This window comes from Canis lupus, chromosome 9 (genome assembly GCF_048164855.1).
Source record: "Canis lupus baileyi chromosome 9, mCanLup2.hap1, whole genome shotgun sequence".
Classification (NCBI taxonomy): domain Eukaryota; kingdom Metazoa; phylum Chordata; class Mammalia; order Carnivora; family Canidae; genus Canis; species Canis lupus.
The window spans coordinates 25,145,959-25,162,164 of record NC_132846.1 but is presented as its reverse complement, the minus strand read 5'-3'; the positions used below and the strand labels follow the sequence as shown (position 1 = coordinate 25,162,164).

The 16,206-nt window shown below is 35.7% G+C and overlaps 1 protein-coding gene across 1 annotated transcript; it reads left to right on the top strand.

Moving 5' to 3' along the window:
* Window positions 1–6,966: 6,966 nt before the first annotated feature.
* RPL10L (ribosomal protein L10 like) lies at window positions 6,967–8,115 on the top strand. Its single transcript, XM_072838457.1, has one exon. The coding sequence runs from the start codon at window positions 6,972–6,974 to the stop codon at window positions 7,686–7,688; it is 717 nt and encodes a 238-aa protein (XP_072694558.1). The 5' UTR covers window positions 6,967–6,971; the 3' UTR covers window positions 7,689–8,115.
* The last annotated feature ends 8,091 nt before the right edge of the window (window positions 8,116–16,206 follow it).

Here is a 16,206-nt window from a genome sequence, read left to right as displayed (position 1 = left end):
ATAAATATACATTATATATTTTTAAGATTTTATTTATTTATTCATGAGAGACACACAGAGAGAGGCAGAGACATAGGCAAAGGGAGAAGCAAGATCCCTGCGGGGACCCTGATGCAGGACTTGATCCCAAGATCCTGTATCACGCCTTGAATCAAAGGCAAACTCAACTACTGAGCCACCAGGTGTCCCTATGTGTTATATTTTTAAGCAGAAGAAAAACAAGGACTTTTTGAGACAATCTTTAGTTCTTATTGTTAGACTTTCATATTTCAACTCTACTAGGAATTATAAACTAGACTTACATTCTTCTTTATGTTGCAGTGCTGTAACCATTTATAAATGGTTTATTAGGTTTGTGGGGTTGAAGGATGGAAATTACAGAGAGTTTGAGACAACCTCGAAGTTAGAAGGCACAGTCCTCAAGATTCTCCTCATTTCTGACATCAACTATAGATTTGGGGGATTCCTCAAGCCAACTTTGGGTTTGATAATTTGCTGTAAGGACTCACAGAACTCACTGAAGGCAATTATGTTCATGGTTATGGTTTACTACAGGGAAAGAAGACGGATTAAAATCAGCTGAGGAAAGAAGTACATTGGGTAGAGTCTGAGACATTACCAAACCATGGAGCTTCCATTGTCCTCTCCCTATTGAATTGGGATACATTACTCCTCTAGCATTAACTCGTGACAATAGGTATAGAAACCAACCAGGAAAACTTGTTCAAGGCCCAGTGTTCAGAGTTTTTACTGAGAAATGATTATGTGGCCATAATTGATTGTGCACATGATAAATTGTAAGTCTCCAGGTCAACTAATACCACTGACCCAAAGACCTGCTTCACATTGTTGGCCCTTCTGGAATTGTCAGCCCTCAAACTCAATCAAATTGTTAGACTATCTAGTATTGCCAAATTCCCTAGGCAAAGAGTAGACCCTAGATATTACTTCCCAGAAGCTTTGGGCAAGGCCAAATTCTTTGCACAGGGACTAAGCTGATCAATAATGTAGTGATTTGCCATGTATCCCAAACAGTATGGTATTTTATTTCTGATCTAGTCTTCAGTATTTGCTGATATAGAGGAACACCAAAATGTGAATGGATTAAAATTTTTGACAGATGAGGTAAAGCTTTAAAAAAAGGAAACCTTCCAAAGTCAGTGTTTTATTAATTAGACTACTTGTTTCATAATTAAGAACCTTTACAGCTAATTCCCAAGGTTGATTGTTCACTTTCATTGAGAAAAAAAAATCTATTCCATGGATAAAGGGGTTGTCCATTAAACATGCAAGATTTATTTAACCTAAAATATGTTTGGATGTTATGGCATACATGATTAAATAACATCAACGTTTATTTAAATATTTGCTTCATGTATGTTTGTAAACCTAGTAAACCATGTATACTTCATATCATTGGCAAAAAACTGGGCAGTAGGCGAAATAATTACATTGCTCACAACATTATGGCTTCTACATAAATGGACAGGGACTTAAATCTAAAGCACAGAAAGCCCATGCATTCAATATATGGGAGGATAAGCCTCACACATAGCACCCTAACCCCAGATCAGAGTTTTCATATTGGACCATGTCCTTTTAAATACATATGTAGATTCTTTGTATTGAGTTATCTTTAGTGTAGCATTTTTATTATTATGATTTATTATAGCATCTTCATTGTTCTTTTTTCTTTTTTTAAAAAAAGATTTTATTTATTTATTCATGAAAGACACACACAGAGAGAGAAAGAGAGGCAGAGACACAGGCAGAGGGTGAAGCAGGCTCCATGCAGGGATCTTGACATGGGACTCGATCCCGGGTCTCCAGGATCACGCCCTGGGCTGAAGGCGGTGCTTAATTGCTGAGCCACCCCGGATGCCCAGTATCTTCATTCGTCTTTAATAGAAATTATATCTTTAGATAGCATTACTTTAATATTTATCTAAAATCTACACATCAATTACTTACTATATAAAACTGATTAAGGTAGAAGTATGAAACCTAAACGAGTAAACAAGTAAAAATTTACAAACAAAATTCAATCAAATTCTAATGCACATATTTATGTGTTACTTCTCCCTCTTTTAGGAGGAACTCATGCTATACTACCAAAGCAAGAAGGTAACTGTATATACTCAGTTCCCATATTAAAAAAAAAAAATTTCCCCCCAAAAGAATAATCAAAATGAAATGTCATCCAAAAAAGAAAATGCATTAGACCCCTAGGACTAAACATTTAAAATCATTTGACTATACTTATATTCAGACAATGTGAATTTGACGAAAGATAAGGGAACTGTTGTGAAACAGGTACATGAGAGACAGGCAGCATGACCACTCATTAGCCATAACAATAGACACAATCAGCTAACTGAAGAAAAGTCAGCCATAACCATGACTCTCTTTTACTACTCAACTCTAGGAAAATATCAAGTTGCTCATCTAGGCTATCAAAAATTTTGAGATTACAGTTCTGTGTGAAGTTACTAAGAGACACAAGTGAAAATGACTGTTCTTCATCAGTGGAAGCTCCACACCTCATTGAGAATCCAAGTGGGAACATGATCTCTTAATTACAATACACCTTCAAACACCAAGTGATGAGACACTACATAATGACTCAGCGATTAGCAATGTAGATGGTTCCAGCAGCAGGAGAAGACATCCAGAGTGCATGTCAGTATTAGCATATTTGTATTTTTTTTGTATATTTGTATTAATATATTAGACTCCAATTATCTTCTTCCAGAACGAAGTCCAGGTTTAGCTCTTTGTGAAATGGTTGTATTGTGATATTAAAGAAGGAAAGAGTGTGCTGCATTGAACTGATACATAGGACTATTCTTTCCAGTCTTTGAAGGCAGAAGACACTGTAATTTGATTGTCTTGTGTTAATTCCAACTACATAAAGTCTGCCTTGATGCATATCTAATCAACAAGTACAAGTATATATTGCTTTATTGTGCTTCATTGGATTATATTTCACAGATATTACATTTTTTTATAAATTAGTTTGTGGCAACTCTGTGTTGAGTAAGTTTATTGGTGCCATTTTTCCAATAGCATTTGCTCACTTTTGTCTCTGTGTCACATTTTGGTAATTCCTGTGATATTGAAAACTTTTTCATTATTATTATATTTCTTATTGTGATCTGTGATCAGTGATTATGATAGCCTGAAAGCTCAGATGATGGTTAGCATCTTCTAGCAATATTTTTAAAGTGTGTACTTTTTTTTAGACAAAGTGCCATTGGACACTTAATAGTATAGGGTACACATAGGACACTATAGTAAAATATAGTGTAAACATAACTTTAATATGCACTGGGAAGCCAAAAAACTCATTTGAATCACTTTATTACAATATTCAATTTGTCACAGTGGTCTGGAACTGATCTCCCAATATCTCTGAGATATGCCTGTACAGAATATTGTAGACTTCTTACATAGGGATTGTAGAATAGGAAAAAGAAACCATAGAAGAAAGAATTCTTCACAGTCAAAGCTGAATCATGAAGTCAAAATATGTTTACCTGCCTCCTTTCTAAAGACTCCTAGAAAATGATCTCTCCCACTCATCTTCAAATTTATTTTTCCAGATTATGCATTACTAGTTTTAGCCATCCATATTTGTCATTTCTATTTTTTTCTTAATATGCACAGCTAAATGGTGGCATGCTGGAACCAGCTAATATTGGCTGACAAAAGCTGATTGTGTGCATGTCCCCATCTTCATCTTCACTGATATGACATTGGTGACTGAAATTGATGACGAAGTATTTACACCACAGAAGTCAGTAAACACTGAAGTTGTGCCTTTCCTCTCTCTGCCCCTGCTCCCCAATGAACAGGTTGTTAAACATTTACCAACACACCACTGCAGTAATGTATATTCATTCAAACATTTATTATTATGGATCACACAATTTGCCAAAAACAAGTGACAAAACAGTGAGCCAAATAGACATGGTCCTTGTTTCCACAGCTTTTAACAGCCTTATGTAATTGCCATGCTCCTTTCTTGTCTTATTCCTTGCCTTCACCTACATATGTCCTACTTACTCTTTAAGCCTTCTCTATTTTACCAGTATCTCCCTTTCCCAAATTTGTATTGCACTTATCAAAGTAATAAATTTAGCAAATAAGGAAAACCTGATTTTCCTTGTATCATCTTCATGACTATATTTCAGGCTACCTCAAATCAGACAAGTTTTAGACTTTTTTTGCAAGGTTGGCTAAGCATGACGCACACTGTGGGTGTCAGGAGTTGGAAGGTAGGGGAAAAATCAAGTTTTTGGAATTGATGAAGGGTAATGCTTTCAACATTTAAATAGAATAGTGTGGCTTGGGCAGCCCAGGTGGCTCAGTAGTTTAGCACCACCTTCAGCCCAGGGCCTGATCATGGAGCCTGCTTTTCCCTCTGCCTGTGTCTCTGCCTCTCTCTCTCTCTCTCTCTCTCTGTGTGTGTGTGTGTGTCTCTCATGAATAAATAAAAATCTTAAAACAAAAAAAGAATAGTGTGGCTTATGCATTTTCCACAGGGTCCCATCTAATTCTGACAAGGCTCAAGAAAGGAATATAAATGGAGAATCCCAGTATGGCTCTCACAATTTCTTCTGGCCCTCTGACTTTGTCCTGCAACTGCGAGGGGCCCCAGGCATAAATATGATAGGGTGACCAACCTTTCCATTTTGCCCAGGACTAAGGACTTTTGGAGGATACAGGACTTCAGTTCTAAAATTGGTACAATTCCAGCAAGCCATGATTACTCACTTCTTGGATTAAGAAAAAAAAGATTATGCAAACAGTCCCTGATAACACAACATCTGTCGGTCAGAGAATTCTAGGGTTTTGAAAACCTAAAGCATGACCTAGATAAGTGCCAATGACTGAGATGGCACATGAATTCTGGCTATATTCGTTTTACCTCACAGACTCCTTTCCGCCAGAATGATGATATATTCTAGGCATGCAGTAATAGAAACAGATGCAAACATGTTTATAAAGTTAAAAGATATTCAAAGCATGTTGAAACTATCCTCATTTTTTTTTCTTTGGTCTTGCAAAGCCCTCCTTCCTGATCTCCCTGCATCCATTTTTTGTCCCTTCCAGTCAATTGACAATATTTTATACAAGAGTGATATTGACCATGTTACATACAACCAGAGTGATAAAACCTGTTGAAAGCTCTTCAATGGTCTTAAAAGAACAGAATCCCTAATTTGGTAAAATGGACCTTGCATGACACACAAGGCCCCCTCATACACACGCTATATTCATAAGTGTGCCACTCACCCCCTTACTCATAGTTATACTGGCCTTACTTTAGTTACTTAAATGGTTCAGGTTCTTGCCTGCTTCAGGGACTTTGCATATGCCAAGCCCTGTGTGACATACATAGCCACTGTATGAAATCTCTTTCCTGATCAAGTTGTTCCTGTCCATTTCTCAGACTAGCTCAGGGCTTCATCCCAGGCTCTCAGGGCTCACTCTGCTTCTCCTTTTTGGCACATTTTGTACTTAGTAATAAGATGACATATTTGAGGAGCATTCAAATCCTCTCCTACACTTGTAAGATCAGTGTGAGCAATACAACCTTCCTTGCTGCTTTCTCTCCATAATCAGGCTTATACAGTAAATAGGACCTATTTAAGAAAAATGTGAAGGTAGAAATAAACAAAGAAAGGAGACACAAGCAAGCTTTAATATAATATGGAAAAGTTCTCTAAATTGGGAGTTTTAATATTTCTTTCCTGATATGGATATTTTGTAAAATACCACTCACTTTAAGGATAGAAATCATTTTGTTACAGCTTATTTGTTTCCTTTATTCTATTTTATTTTTTATTTTATTTTATTTTACTTTATTTTATTTTAAGTAGGTGCCAGGCTGGGTGTGGAGCCCAACATGGGACTTGAACTGACAACCCTGAGATCAAGACCTGGGCTGAAACCAAGAGTCAGATGCTTAAATGACTGAACCACCAGGCACCTCTATTCGTGTCCTTTTTAAAGAGAAAGCATGAGTAGAGTATATTCACATTGGAAGGACTTTGTTCCATGATGTCATGGATTTGTGAAATAGCACTAAGAGATCAAAACAAAACTACAAAAATTCAGGTAGGGATTATAGAGTATTTGCAAATTCTCTTTCTCTCATTTTCCTCCTTCCCACATTATGATCCCAATCATAATAGTTTTTTTTTTAATCTCTTATCATAAAGGGGAAAAAGGATTAAAACTGATTCTCAGGTGTAAAAGATTAATAAAGCATAAATAGTTAATCTTCTATAGCTTCTAGCAATTGTAACCCTTGAAAATGAAAATAGCCTTAAGTTGAAAAATTCAGTTAATATTTCAATTTTGTGGATGCCGTTTTGCTAATAAGTTCATTCTATATGGCCAAATAAAACTCCAAAATTTAATGTTTCTAAAGCAATTATCAAGCAACATATGCAACAGGTGTCTGTCCCCACTCTAATCTCTTTTTTTGAACCTTATCAGACAGCCTATGCCAAGAAACCACTTTATGTAGAAAAGAAAACCACATACTCCTTGAGAAATAGCAATTGATCTATAAATAGTGGGAAATAGAGTTCCGGAAGATGAATTATTTAGACAAACTAGAAACAAAGGATATTGCACAGCCGGAGGCAGCTTCCTTATTTAAACTCTACAAAAGTCGGTCTTTTATACCTATAACCAAGCCTAGGGCAAAAGATCCATGCCCAGGAGGGACGGCGGGAAGACAAGTTTCTCCGGCTGCTGTGGCAAAGCCCAACTCGTCACGCCGCAAGCCCGGGGAAACTACACCGAGCCACTCTCCGCTCTGCGCATGTGCCAAGTTGTACTCACAAAGCAATAGAGTTGCTGTGTCTACGGTGGGGACGTCCTGAAAGAGCGTCTCCACGTCGTCATCAGGACTCTATGGTTCCCACGTGGGAAGAGAGGCGCTGGAAGTAAGGCGCATGCGCAGACGGCGGGGGGGCGGGGCGCGCGCCTCTTTCTCTTCGACGCGGGCCGAGGTTCCTGGTGTCGCCATGGGCCGCCGACCAGCGCGCTGTTACCGGTATTGTAAAAACAAGCCGTATCCAAAGTCTCGTTTCTGCCGAGGAGTCCCGGATGCCAAGATCCGCATCTTTGACCTGGGTCGGAAGAAGGCAAAAGTGGATGAGTTCCCACTGTGCGGCCACATGGTGTCTGATGAATACGAGCAGCTCTCCTCTGAAGCCCTGGAGGCCGCTCGAATCTGTGCCAACAAGTACATGGTGAAGAGTTGTGGCAAGGATGGCTTTCACATCCGAGTGCGGCTCCATCCCTTCCATGTCATCCGCATCAACAAGATGCTGTCCTGCGCCGGGGCTGACAGGCTCCAGACAGGCATGCGAGGTGCATTTGGGAAGCCGCAGGGCACGGTGGCCAGAGTCCACATTGGCCAAGTCATCATGTCCGTCCGCACCAAGCTTCAGAATAAGGAACACGTGATTGAAGCCCTGCGCAGGGCCAAGTTCAAGTTCCCTGGCCGCCAGAAGATCCATATCTCCAAGAAGTGGGGCTTTACCAAGTTTAATGCTAACGAATTTGAAGACAAAGTGGCTAAGAAGCGCCTCATCCCTGACGGCTGTGGAGTCAAATACGTTCCCAGTCGTGGCTCTCTGGACACGTGGAGAGCTCTGCACTCCTGAACTCTTTGGCAGCATTGACTCCTTTGCCCATGCTGGTCTCTCCGACAAGCTCACTTGATAAATTTTATTTACTGACAAAATATAAATATTTTTAAACATTCTGTTAAATAGTTTAAAATTGTTTATCCAGTTTTCAGAATATAGACTCTGAGAGAAATAATTTTTCTATTAAAGCAGAGTTCTTAACCGCACATGATAATTCCCTTCAAGTGCGAATGAAACAGTCTGTATGTGATTTATGGAGAAAGTTATTGCAGTTCTAATCCAAACACTTTTAACCTGGGGCAGTAGGGAAATATGTCAAGAGTTTTGTTTTTAGCGAGGTCGTTAATTATGCAGCCATTGTTACCTTGAGAAAAAAACCTCAAGATTTGTAGAGAAAAAATCGTTATTGTTTATGGAAAATAAACAATAGGGATGAAAATAATGATAGGCATTAGCGATATTTCAACTACAATCTCTTTGAAACTAAAAAAATCCATTCTTAAACTTGTTTCTAATGTTTTCCTTAAACATTTCTGCACATTGATTTTAGAATTTCACATCACCTCTGATTATCAGCCATTGGACAGCTGGTTATGACTGCAAAAGGTTTCCTCAGACAAGCCTTACATTATCTCACACTCAGGAGACCACAGTCCAATCCTTTATTACAGAAAGGTCTTAGGTTGACAACAGAGTTCACATAGCTTGTATCTGGGTCCCAGTAGAACCAACGAAAAAGAGAAAATGACACCAAATCAACTATCTGTGCTCTAAAAGGACCCTAGAGATAGTTTGCAATCTGTAGATGCTTGCCCTACATTTAGAGTTACATTGATCATACAGGTGTTTTTGTTTGTTGCACTTTGTTTTGGAACCTACCTAAGCTAAAATTTCTGGGTCTGTATCACATTTTAAAATTCTGGTTCTTTAAATTATTTAGTTTTCTGAATCTCAATCTTGTCAACAATGCCCTCACTTTTTAAAAACTAACCATTTTCAGGGTCACTGAATGAAAGCAACAAAAGGAGTACTAAACAGTGTAGAGACATACGCTTATTAAAGTCTTTCCATTTACTTTAAAAAATTTTGCATCCTAAAAGTTTGCATCTGACAATACTAAAGGTTTGCATCTGACAATATTTTTTTTCAGGTTTGTGCTATAAGAGATGTCTTACTTGTATGTTTTCAAGCAAGGTTGCTGTATTAATCTATAATATTTTTCATATTATATATAAATGAGAAAGATAATACAATATACATAAATTATATACATGTATATTGTACATAGTATACAATATACTAAATAATACAAATATACAGAGAGGGTCTTCTGCCTAAGAGGCACTTTCCTTCATGCGTTTTCTTTGATGCTTTAAAACTCCTGAAGTTTTCTAGGAAATTAAGTCCTGTGCAATTCATAAATGAGAGTAGACATGAGCCAGATCTTCTGACTCCTATCCAGTCTTGTTTACTTTTTGCTACACTGTCTTTGGAAAATAAAAGCTCAAGCTCAAATCAAAATGTAAAACACAACAAAACAAACAGTCCCATAGTGTCTGTGTTAATATAACTAATGCAGTTTTGAAAATAATTCCATCTTCATTATTCATCCTTCTTTTTGATCTCAAACTTCTCAAACATCTTGACCTTCAAACTTGGAACTATGTATCCACTAAATTACAGGGAGGAAGCCAAGGATAAACCCATGAATGTCCTTGTCTGGTATAGACTGTTTATGCATATAGATATGTGGGTGAAAAGAAAAAGATAAAAAATTATTACATTAAAAACTGCTGGTAGGTGTCATTAAGGTATATTATTTGGTTTTTCCTACAATTTTCTATTATAAGCTATTATATAAATTTTATTTCTTTAATGTGGATAGAAGGACACTTTCACCTTCATTTTTTAAAACAAAAATCCTATTATATTTTCTAAGCCATGGTTTTGTTTTTTCAGCATTTTTCTGTTTTCTAGTCATTTTAGTTATTAACAAATTGATAAGAAGACAGTTGAGCTGAAGGATAATTTGATTATATTTTTTGCAGAGCTTGTCATTATTTCTAAATTTCTATTCAAAATGGAGAATTTAATTTGGGAACATATTATGTATTCATATATTCATGTACTACTGCAATGTAACAGAACTATCTGCCCTTTAAAAAAAAATACAAGTACAGTTAACTAAATTCAAATAAATATTGCCCTATAAAACTCTTTGATTTGGTTGATGGAGTCTCTAGGTTTTATGGAAAATACTGACTGAATCAGAAGATGATGAAAACTTCAATTGGACCATGCATCATCATCAATTTATTTTGAAAAGCACATTCCACAAATGGTCATTATATAAACCACTGTTTCTCCTCCCTTCAAAATATGCAATTATATTAAGCATATTTAGCCTGAAGTCCTTAATTTTTATAAAAATATGCGCTAGCTCTACCATGAATTGACTGTCACTAACTTTGGCAGGCATTTTATTTCCACTTTAGCAGCGTGGTACTGCCTACCTCAAAAAATTCAAGTAGGGCTTTCTGATTCTTAGGGTGTCACCACAGATCTAAGGATTATTTAGAGAGATTATTGGGAGATTATTTAGCCCCAATCATTCCCTGTCTTTATATTAATGACATAGGTTTGAGGTTTTTCTTAGAGTAATGAATTGGTTTCATAAAACTAACTACCTTTCTTTAAGTGATGCAGAAAATAATGAGTAAAGTCAAAGTGAATCAAATTACACTCTCAATTCAAAGTGAAGTCATCGCCATGTTAAGCAGTGGATAATAAGGGAAATTCTGGCATTAGGATGATAGGATTTGAATCTTAGTTTCTCCACATACTTGGGCAAATTACTTAGTATCACTATTAATTTTCTCAACTGTAAAAAAAAAAGTTTAGACACTATAGATTATAAATTTGTTTTTAGGATTGAATGAGATAATTCATTGAGAAAATGAACAGGATTGTGCCTTGCACATATTAAGTACACAAAATCAATGTTAATTTATTTTAATGTTCATGTTATCATTACCCCTTTTGTTCCTGCCTCACTGCTTCTCAGCATCTGATTTTTGCTGTTTGTAGTGTTACTATTTTTTCATGATCTATAACTTTAATATTCTATTTTGCAAACATATTCCCTCCAGTTTGTCTAATCTGAGTTCTATATTTAATTGGATTCAATATTCTGACTTGAGTCTTTGTTATTTTTTATCTTTAGTTTTGTAATTTCCACTTTTATATTATTCTAGTTGGCTGTCTCTTCTTGGAACTCCTTTTGAAAAATGTAATTGTACTCTACCCATTATCCTTTACCTATTACTCACTTATGGAGATTTGCTTTATTTCCTTTTTCTTCCCCACAGATTGGATTTTTTTTTTTTTATCTACCTTACCTACTTTTTTCATTCAGTATTTATTTCTTCTTTCTTTTTTCTCCTCCTTTTTCTCAGTTTTTTCAAAAGAAAGTTCATATGACTATCGTGCCTTTATTTTTACAATGTTGATGTGTGATAATAGACTGTTCTGGCAAACCTTCTATTTAACCTGAAAGGTTGTAGGTAAATTTCTCTAGTCATGCTTTCACAACGTTTTTGTTATTTTTTTGTTTACTGAATCCTCTTTCTGGGTGCCATAGTTTGAGAGCTGGATTTTGCTACCAGCTCTTGCCTTGCTTCAGGATGAGAAGCTAGGGAAAGGAGGGAACTTGGAGTTAATTATAGCCTTTGATGGATGCTGGAGAATGCTGACCCCAAGCATGAGCCTCTTTGGTGTCAATTGGGGTTCCACCTGTCAATGGATTTTCATATGATTTTCCCTTGGGTAACTGTAAGTGAGACATTTTTAAGTCACATGTTATTTTAGGAATGTTTCTAGGAGTTTGGAGAGTTTTGAAAAGGTGCATTTCATAAATGGTCATTAAATAATGTACTATTTCTCCCCGTTCCTCAAGATATAGAATTATACTAAAACTATTTAGCAGGAGATCTTTACTTTTCTTTTATTTTTTAAAGCTCTGGGATATTCCATAGGGATACATCTTCATTTTATGACATTTTTTTTCTCCTAAATTCATAATATGCATATAACATGACCTTTTCCTTGGTGGCTTTTAGCTGTATTTCTTTTACTATATTATCCATTTCATTAGGTGGTGGCAAAGAGATTCTTTGATCCTGTTTTACTTCAGTTTATTCACCCAAAATCCTCTTAATGTTGTAGTAAAGATTATCTGTTTCTGAAACTTTAAAGTAATTCATGTAAAAAATATGCTTCCTCATGTTTGTAATAATTTCTAGTTATCCTTTATTGGTGTGGATCTCTAATAATTGTAATACATTGTTATAACTACCAAAATGATTTTTTAAAAAATATTTTATTTGTTTATTTGAGAGAGAGAGCACAAGCAGAGGGAAAAAGAGAAGCAGGTAGCCTGATGCAGAGCTCAATCCCAAGACTCCGAAATCATGACCTGAGCTAAAGGCAGAGACTTAACCTACTAAGCCACCCATGTACCCAAAATGAAGAATTTTTAATATAAATTCTAAAAACAACAATTTTGTGTTTGTGTCCATACAGAATCTTAATCATTCTTATTGTGTTATAAATAATTAATTCTGCATATTATAGAAGTTAAATAGGCTTCTGAGAGTAAATGGTCAAAAGATATTTTTGTGCTCCAAATATTTAAAGAATAGGACCATGTTTATAGTAGAAACGATCATATTTTGAGAATTATGTTACTAAACTCTTCAAGGGTCCTGTTCACGAAACTCTCTGTTGTCCCAAGTTGACTGGATCACTGGTAAAGAGAAATATAAGAGGTTGTGAAAGAGTACAGTGCCTTTTGGAAAGTGCAAGTTTCTTCAAGAAGCAACTATTTTTTCTCCTCCCTGGGTAGGTAGAGGGGAACAGGGGACAGTGCATTGATTTGTTAATAAATGGTGATTTTTCTTTTGCCTAAATGTTACGAGTCATTGAATAAGAAAAACAACAAAAAGATGATGCTGGTAGTGGGGACAGGAAGGATATGCCAGAACTAAGATAAACAGTGTCAGGAGTCAGCCCTCATCCCCAGTCCCTGGCATATTAAAGATATGACTTAAATTTCCCTTACTGTGGTGCCATTCTAGTGCTTTAAGTTTAAGCAATATTGATGAGCATTGCTTATTGGGAAGGAGCTGTAGCAGCAAGAAACTATTTGGGCGAACTTATCCAGGAAAGAAAGAGCCATTATTTAGACAGATTTCCCTTAAGGGGACTAAATAGGGAGGGGAACTCCAGTACCCTCTAAAGAACTTGCAACAAGACCCCATGAGAATCAGCATTTGGGCACCAGATATCTTGAGGATCAGGAAGTAGTTACCATTATAAAGGGAATCAGCAACAGTTGAAAGGGAACCTGTTTCCTGGGACTTGGAGTCATTTAAACATAAAGAATATTGTCTATGCTCACTTTCTGTTTTCAATTATATCTATCAAATGGATCTATCTATCTATCTATCTATCTATCTATCTAATCTATCATCTATCTATATCTTAGGGGACAGGGGAGGAAAAGACGGGAATAAGAGCAGATGATTTCTTCTCCCTGCTCTAAGAAGCTGAAACTACTAGTCTAGGCTACATTAAAGGAACAGACAGGAGGTTTGAATAGGATAGGTGACAATTTTAATAATTAAAAGTGAGAAGTTATGGATGAGACTTATATTTAGGAAACATGTTACTAAAAAACAACACAGGAAATGGAGCACAGGAAATTTTTATTTCTTGTAAAATAAAAGTTTCATATTCGTTTGAATATTTGTCCTGTCAAACCAGTTATATAATCATTTTAACGAAAAAATTCCACAAACCATTCTAGTAAATGCCTGAATTACCAAAACTTAGAAGACATTGACACTTCAAAGTCCCACTCAAAACTTTTATAACCACTTTCAAAAAGCCTCTTTACAACTTAACTGTGGACCCTCTACTTTTCTATCCCATATAAACACCTTAGATATAAGCATAATTTAAATTCTCATTACTGCAACTCATGTTCATGTGGTTCTAATCAAATTTTACATATATATCTCTCCAGTTGGTAGAGCTCTGATTTATACATACAATGGACTCCTTCAATTTATACCAATACTCTGTGATTGCACGCTGATGTTTGAGACAAAACTGGACTATTATTTTTTTTAAAGATTTTATTTATTTATTCATGAGACACACAGAGAGAGAAAGATGGAGAGAGGGAGGCAGAGACAAGGGCAGAGGGAGAAGCAGGCTCCATGCAGGGAGCCAAATGTAGGACTCGATCCTGAGACTCCAGGATCACGCCCTGGGCTAAAGGCAGACGCTTAACCGCTGAGCCACCCAGGCATCCCACAAAACTGGATTATTGATGAAAATATAATTTTCACATATTTTTGAAGATATAAAAAAATTGAAATTATCAAAATATAACAGTCTATAAAGCCCAAACCTACTTTATCTAAAAGCAAAGTTGGGATTTTGGAAACATGATTTTTTTTTTTAAAGATTGTATTTATTTATTCATGAGAGACATAGAGAGATAGGCGGAGACACAGGCAGAGGGAGAAGCAGGCTCCATGCAGGGAGCCCGATGTGGAACTTGATCCCAGGACTCCAGGATCACACCCTGGGCCAAAGGCGGGCACTAAACCACTGAGCCACCCAGGGATCCCCTGGAAACCTGATTCTTAAGGGCTGCTTAATGACATATATACGTAGCAAATACTGTCAATATTTACTGAATTGTGAATTTGAGGTCTATAGACACTCCAATTTCAGAAAATCATTTGAGATTGCATAATAAATTTAAGAGGCTTTTGTCTTAAGACCCGATAATACCACTTTCAGGTATCTATGCTAGAAAACTCTGATCATATGGGCCAAGAGATGTATGTAAGAGCCCTCATGTCCTTGTTCTTAATAAAAAAAAAAGAAGAAAATGAATTTCCATAAAGAAGACAATGATTATATCTATTGGGGTAGCTTTACAATGGGAGAAATTATAAAGAAAGAAAATAAATAACCTACAGGTGCAGCCAACAACATACATATAAGTCTCAGAAACAAAATGTTGAGTGAAAAAAAGAAAATAAGACTCTAAAAACTCTTTTTAAAAGCTCAAAACAAGCAAAACTAGAGGAAATATTGTGTGTATACAAAGAAACAGAATAAATCTAGTTTTCTAAGGGAATGCTAAAGCACAAAAATAAAGGCCAGTGATTTATGGCTGGGACATAGCCTGCCAGGGGAGAAATAAGGATAGCCTTAGAGGGTACTCAGATTAGATGATATTTAATCATATTAGTGTTGTTCTAATTTATATTTTGGAGTATGATATTTATTTATTCACAATTCAGAATGGACAAATCTGTGGCAGACAGAACTTAAGGTAACCTTCTTGATTCCTACCTCCAGATGTATCTTGTCCACATATAATCTCTCCTTGAGTGTAGGTAGGACTTGTAACTTGCTTCTAACTAATAAAATATGGCAAAAGGGATAGAAAGTCACTAAGCGACTATGTTATAAAGCAAGTCCTTGTAGCTCATTACCTTTAGTTTGTCAGGGCTAATCTTGCAACTTTCTCCTTCCATATAAATTTGATAAACAACTTGTCAAATCACCACACTCAACTGTGCTTTCAGAATTCCTAATATGATTTCTATTGAATTCATATTAACCCTAGAGAGTAATCTGATTAGAAATAACATCCTTATGAAAATGAGTCTTCCTGTCTATAAAGTAAATCTCTAAGTTTATTAAGTCTCCCTTAATGTTTTCCAATATATTTTTATAATTTTCTGTTATTGTTTTGTACATCTTTTGCTAGACTTGCTTTTAGATGCCTTATGTTTTCGTTGACATTGAAATCATCTTATTTATTACATTTTAAGTGTACTCATAGACCTATCATCTGCTAATATTAACCTGTTTTGTATCTTGTTTTCCAATATTTGTATTTTAATACGTTTCTTCTTATTGTTGTACGAAAATCTTCGATATGATGTGAATAGAAATAGTAGGAGCAAATAATATTCTTAAATTAATCCTGAACTTAAAGGAATTGCCTCTAATTTCTCAATGTGTAAAGATGCTATTCCTGTGTATTTAACAGATACTCTTTATAGACTAATAGAAGCTTCACAAACATTCTTTTTGGCAAAAGCTAGTTTTTAAAATTTGTTTTATTTTCAAATCTAGAAGTTGAATATATTGAATGTCTTTGTGTATCAGATGACATTAAATTTTTCTATAGTAATATCTAAATAATATGTATTACAGTAATTTTTGTCATGATAAACCACCCTTGCATTCCTGGAACAAATCTAATTTGTTTGTGTAATTTTTTATACTCTGCTGAAATAAGTTTGCCATTTTACTATTATTATTGTATTGGTTTCAAGGACAATCTTGCCGCATATATAGAGTTAATATATATTCCCTTTTTTCTATTTTAGAAGAGACTGAAATCATTTTTCAGGAAGTTTTATTAGAACTCCCTTTTAAC

What these genes read in the sequence shown, in the direction of transcription:
- RPL10L (XM_072838457.1), top strand. Translation starts at nt 6,972, where the DNA reads ATGCGCAGACGGCGGGGGGGCGGGGCGCGCGCCTCTTTCTCTTCGACG.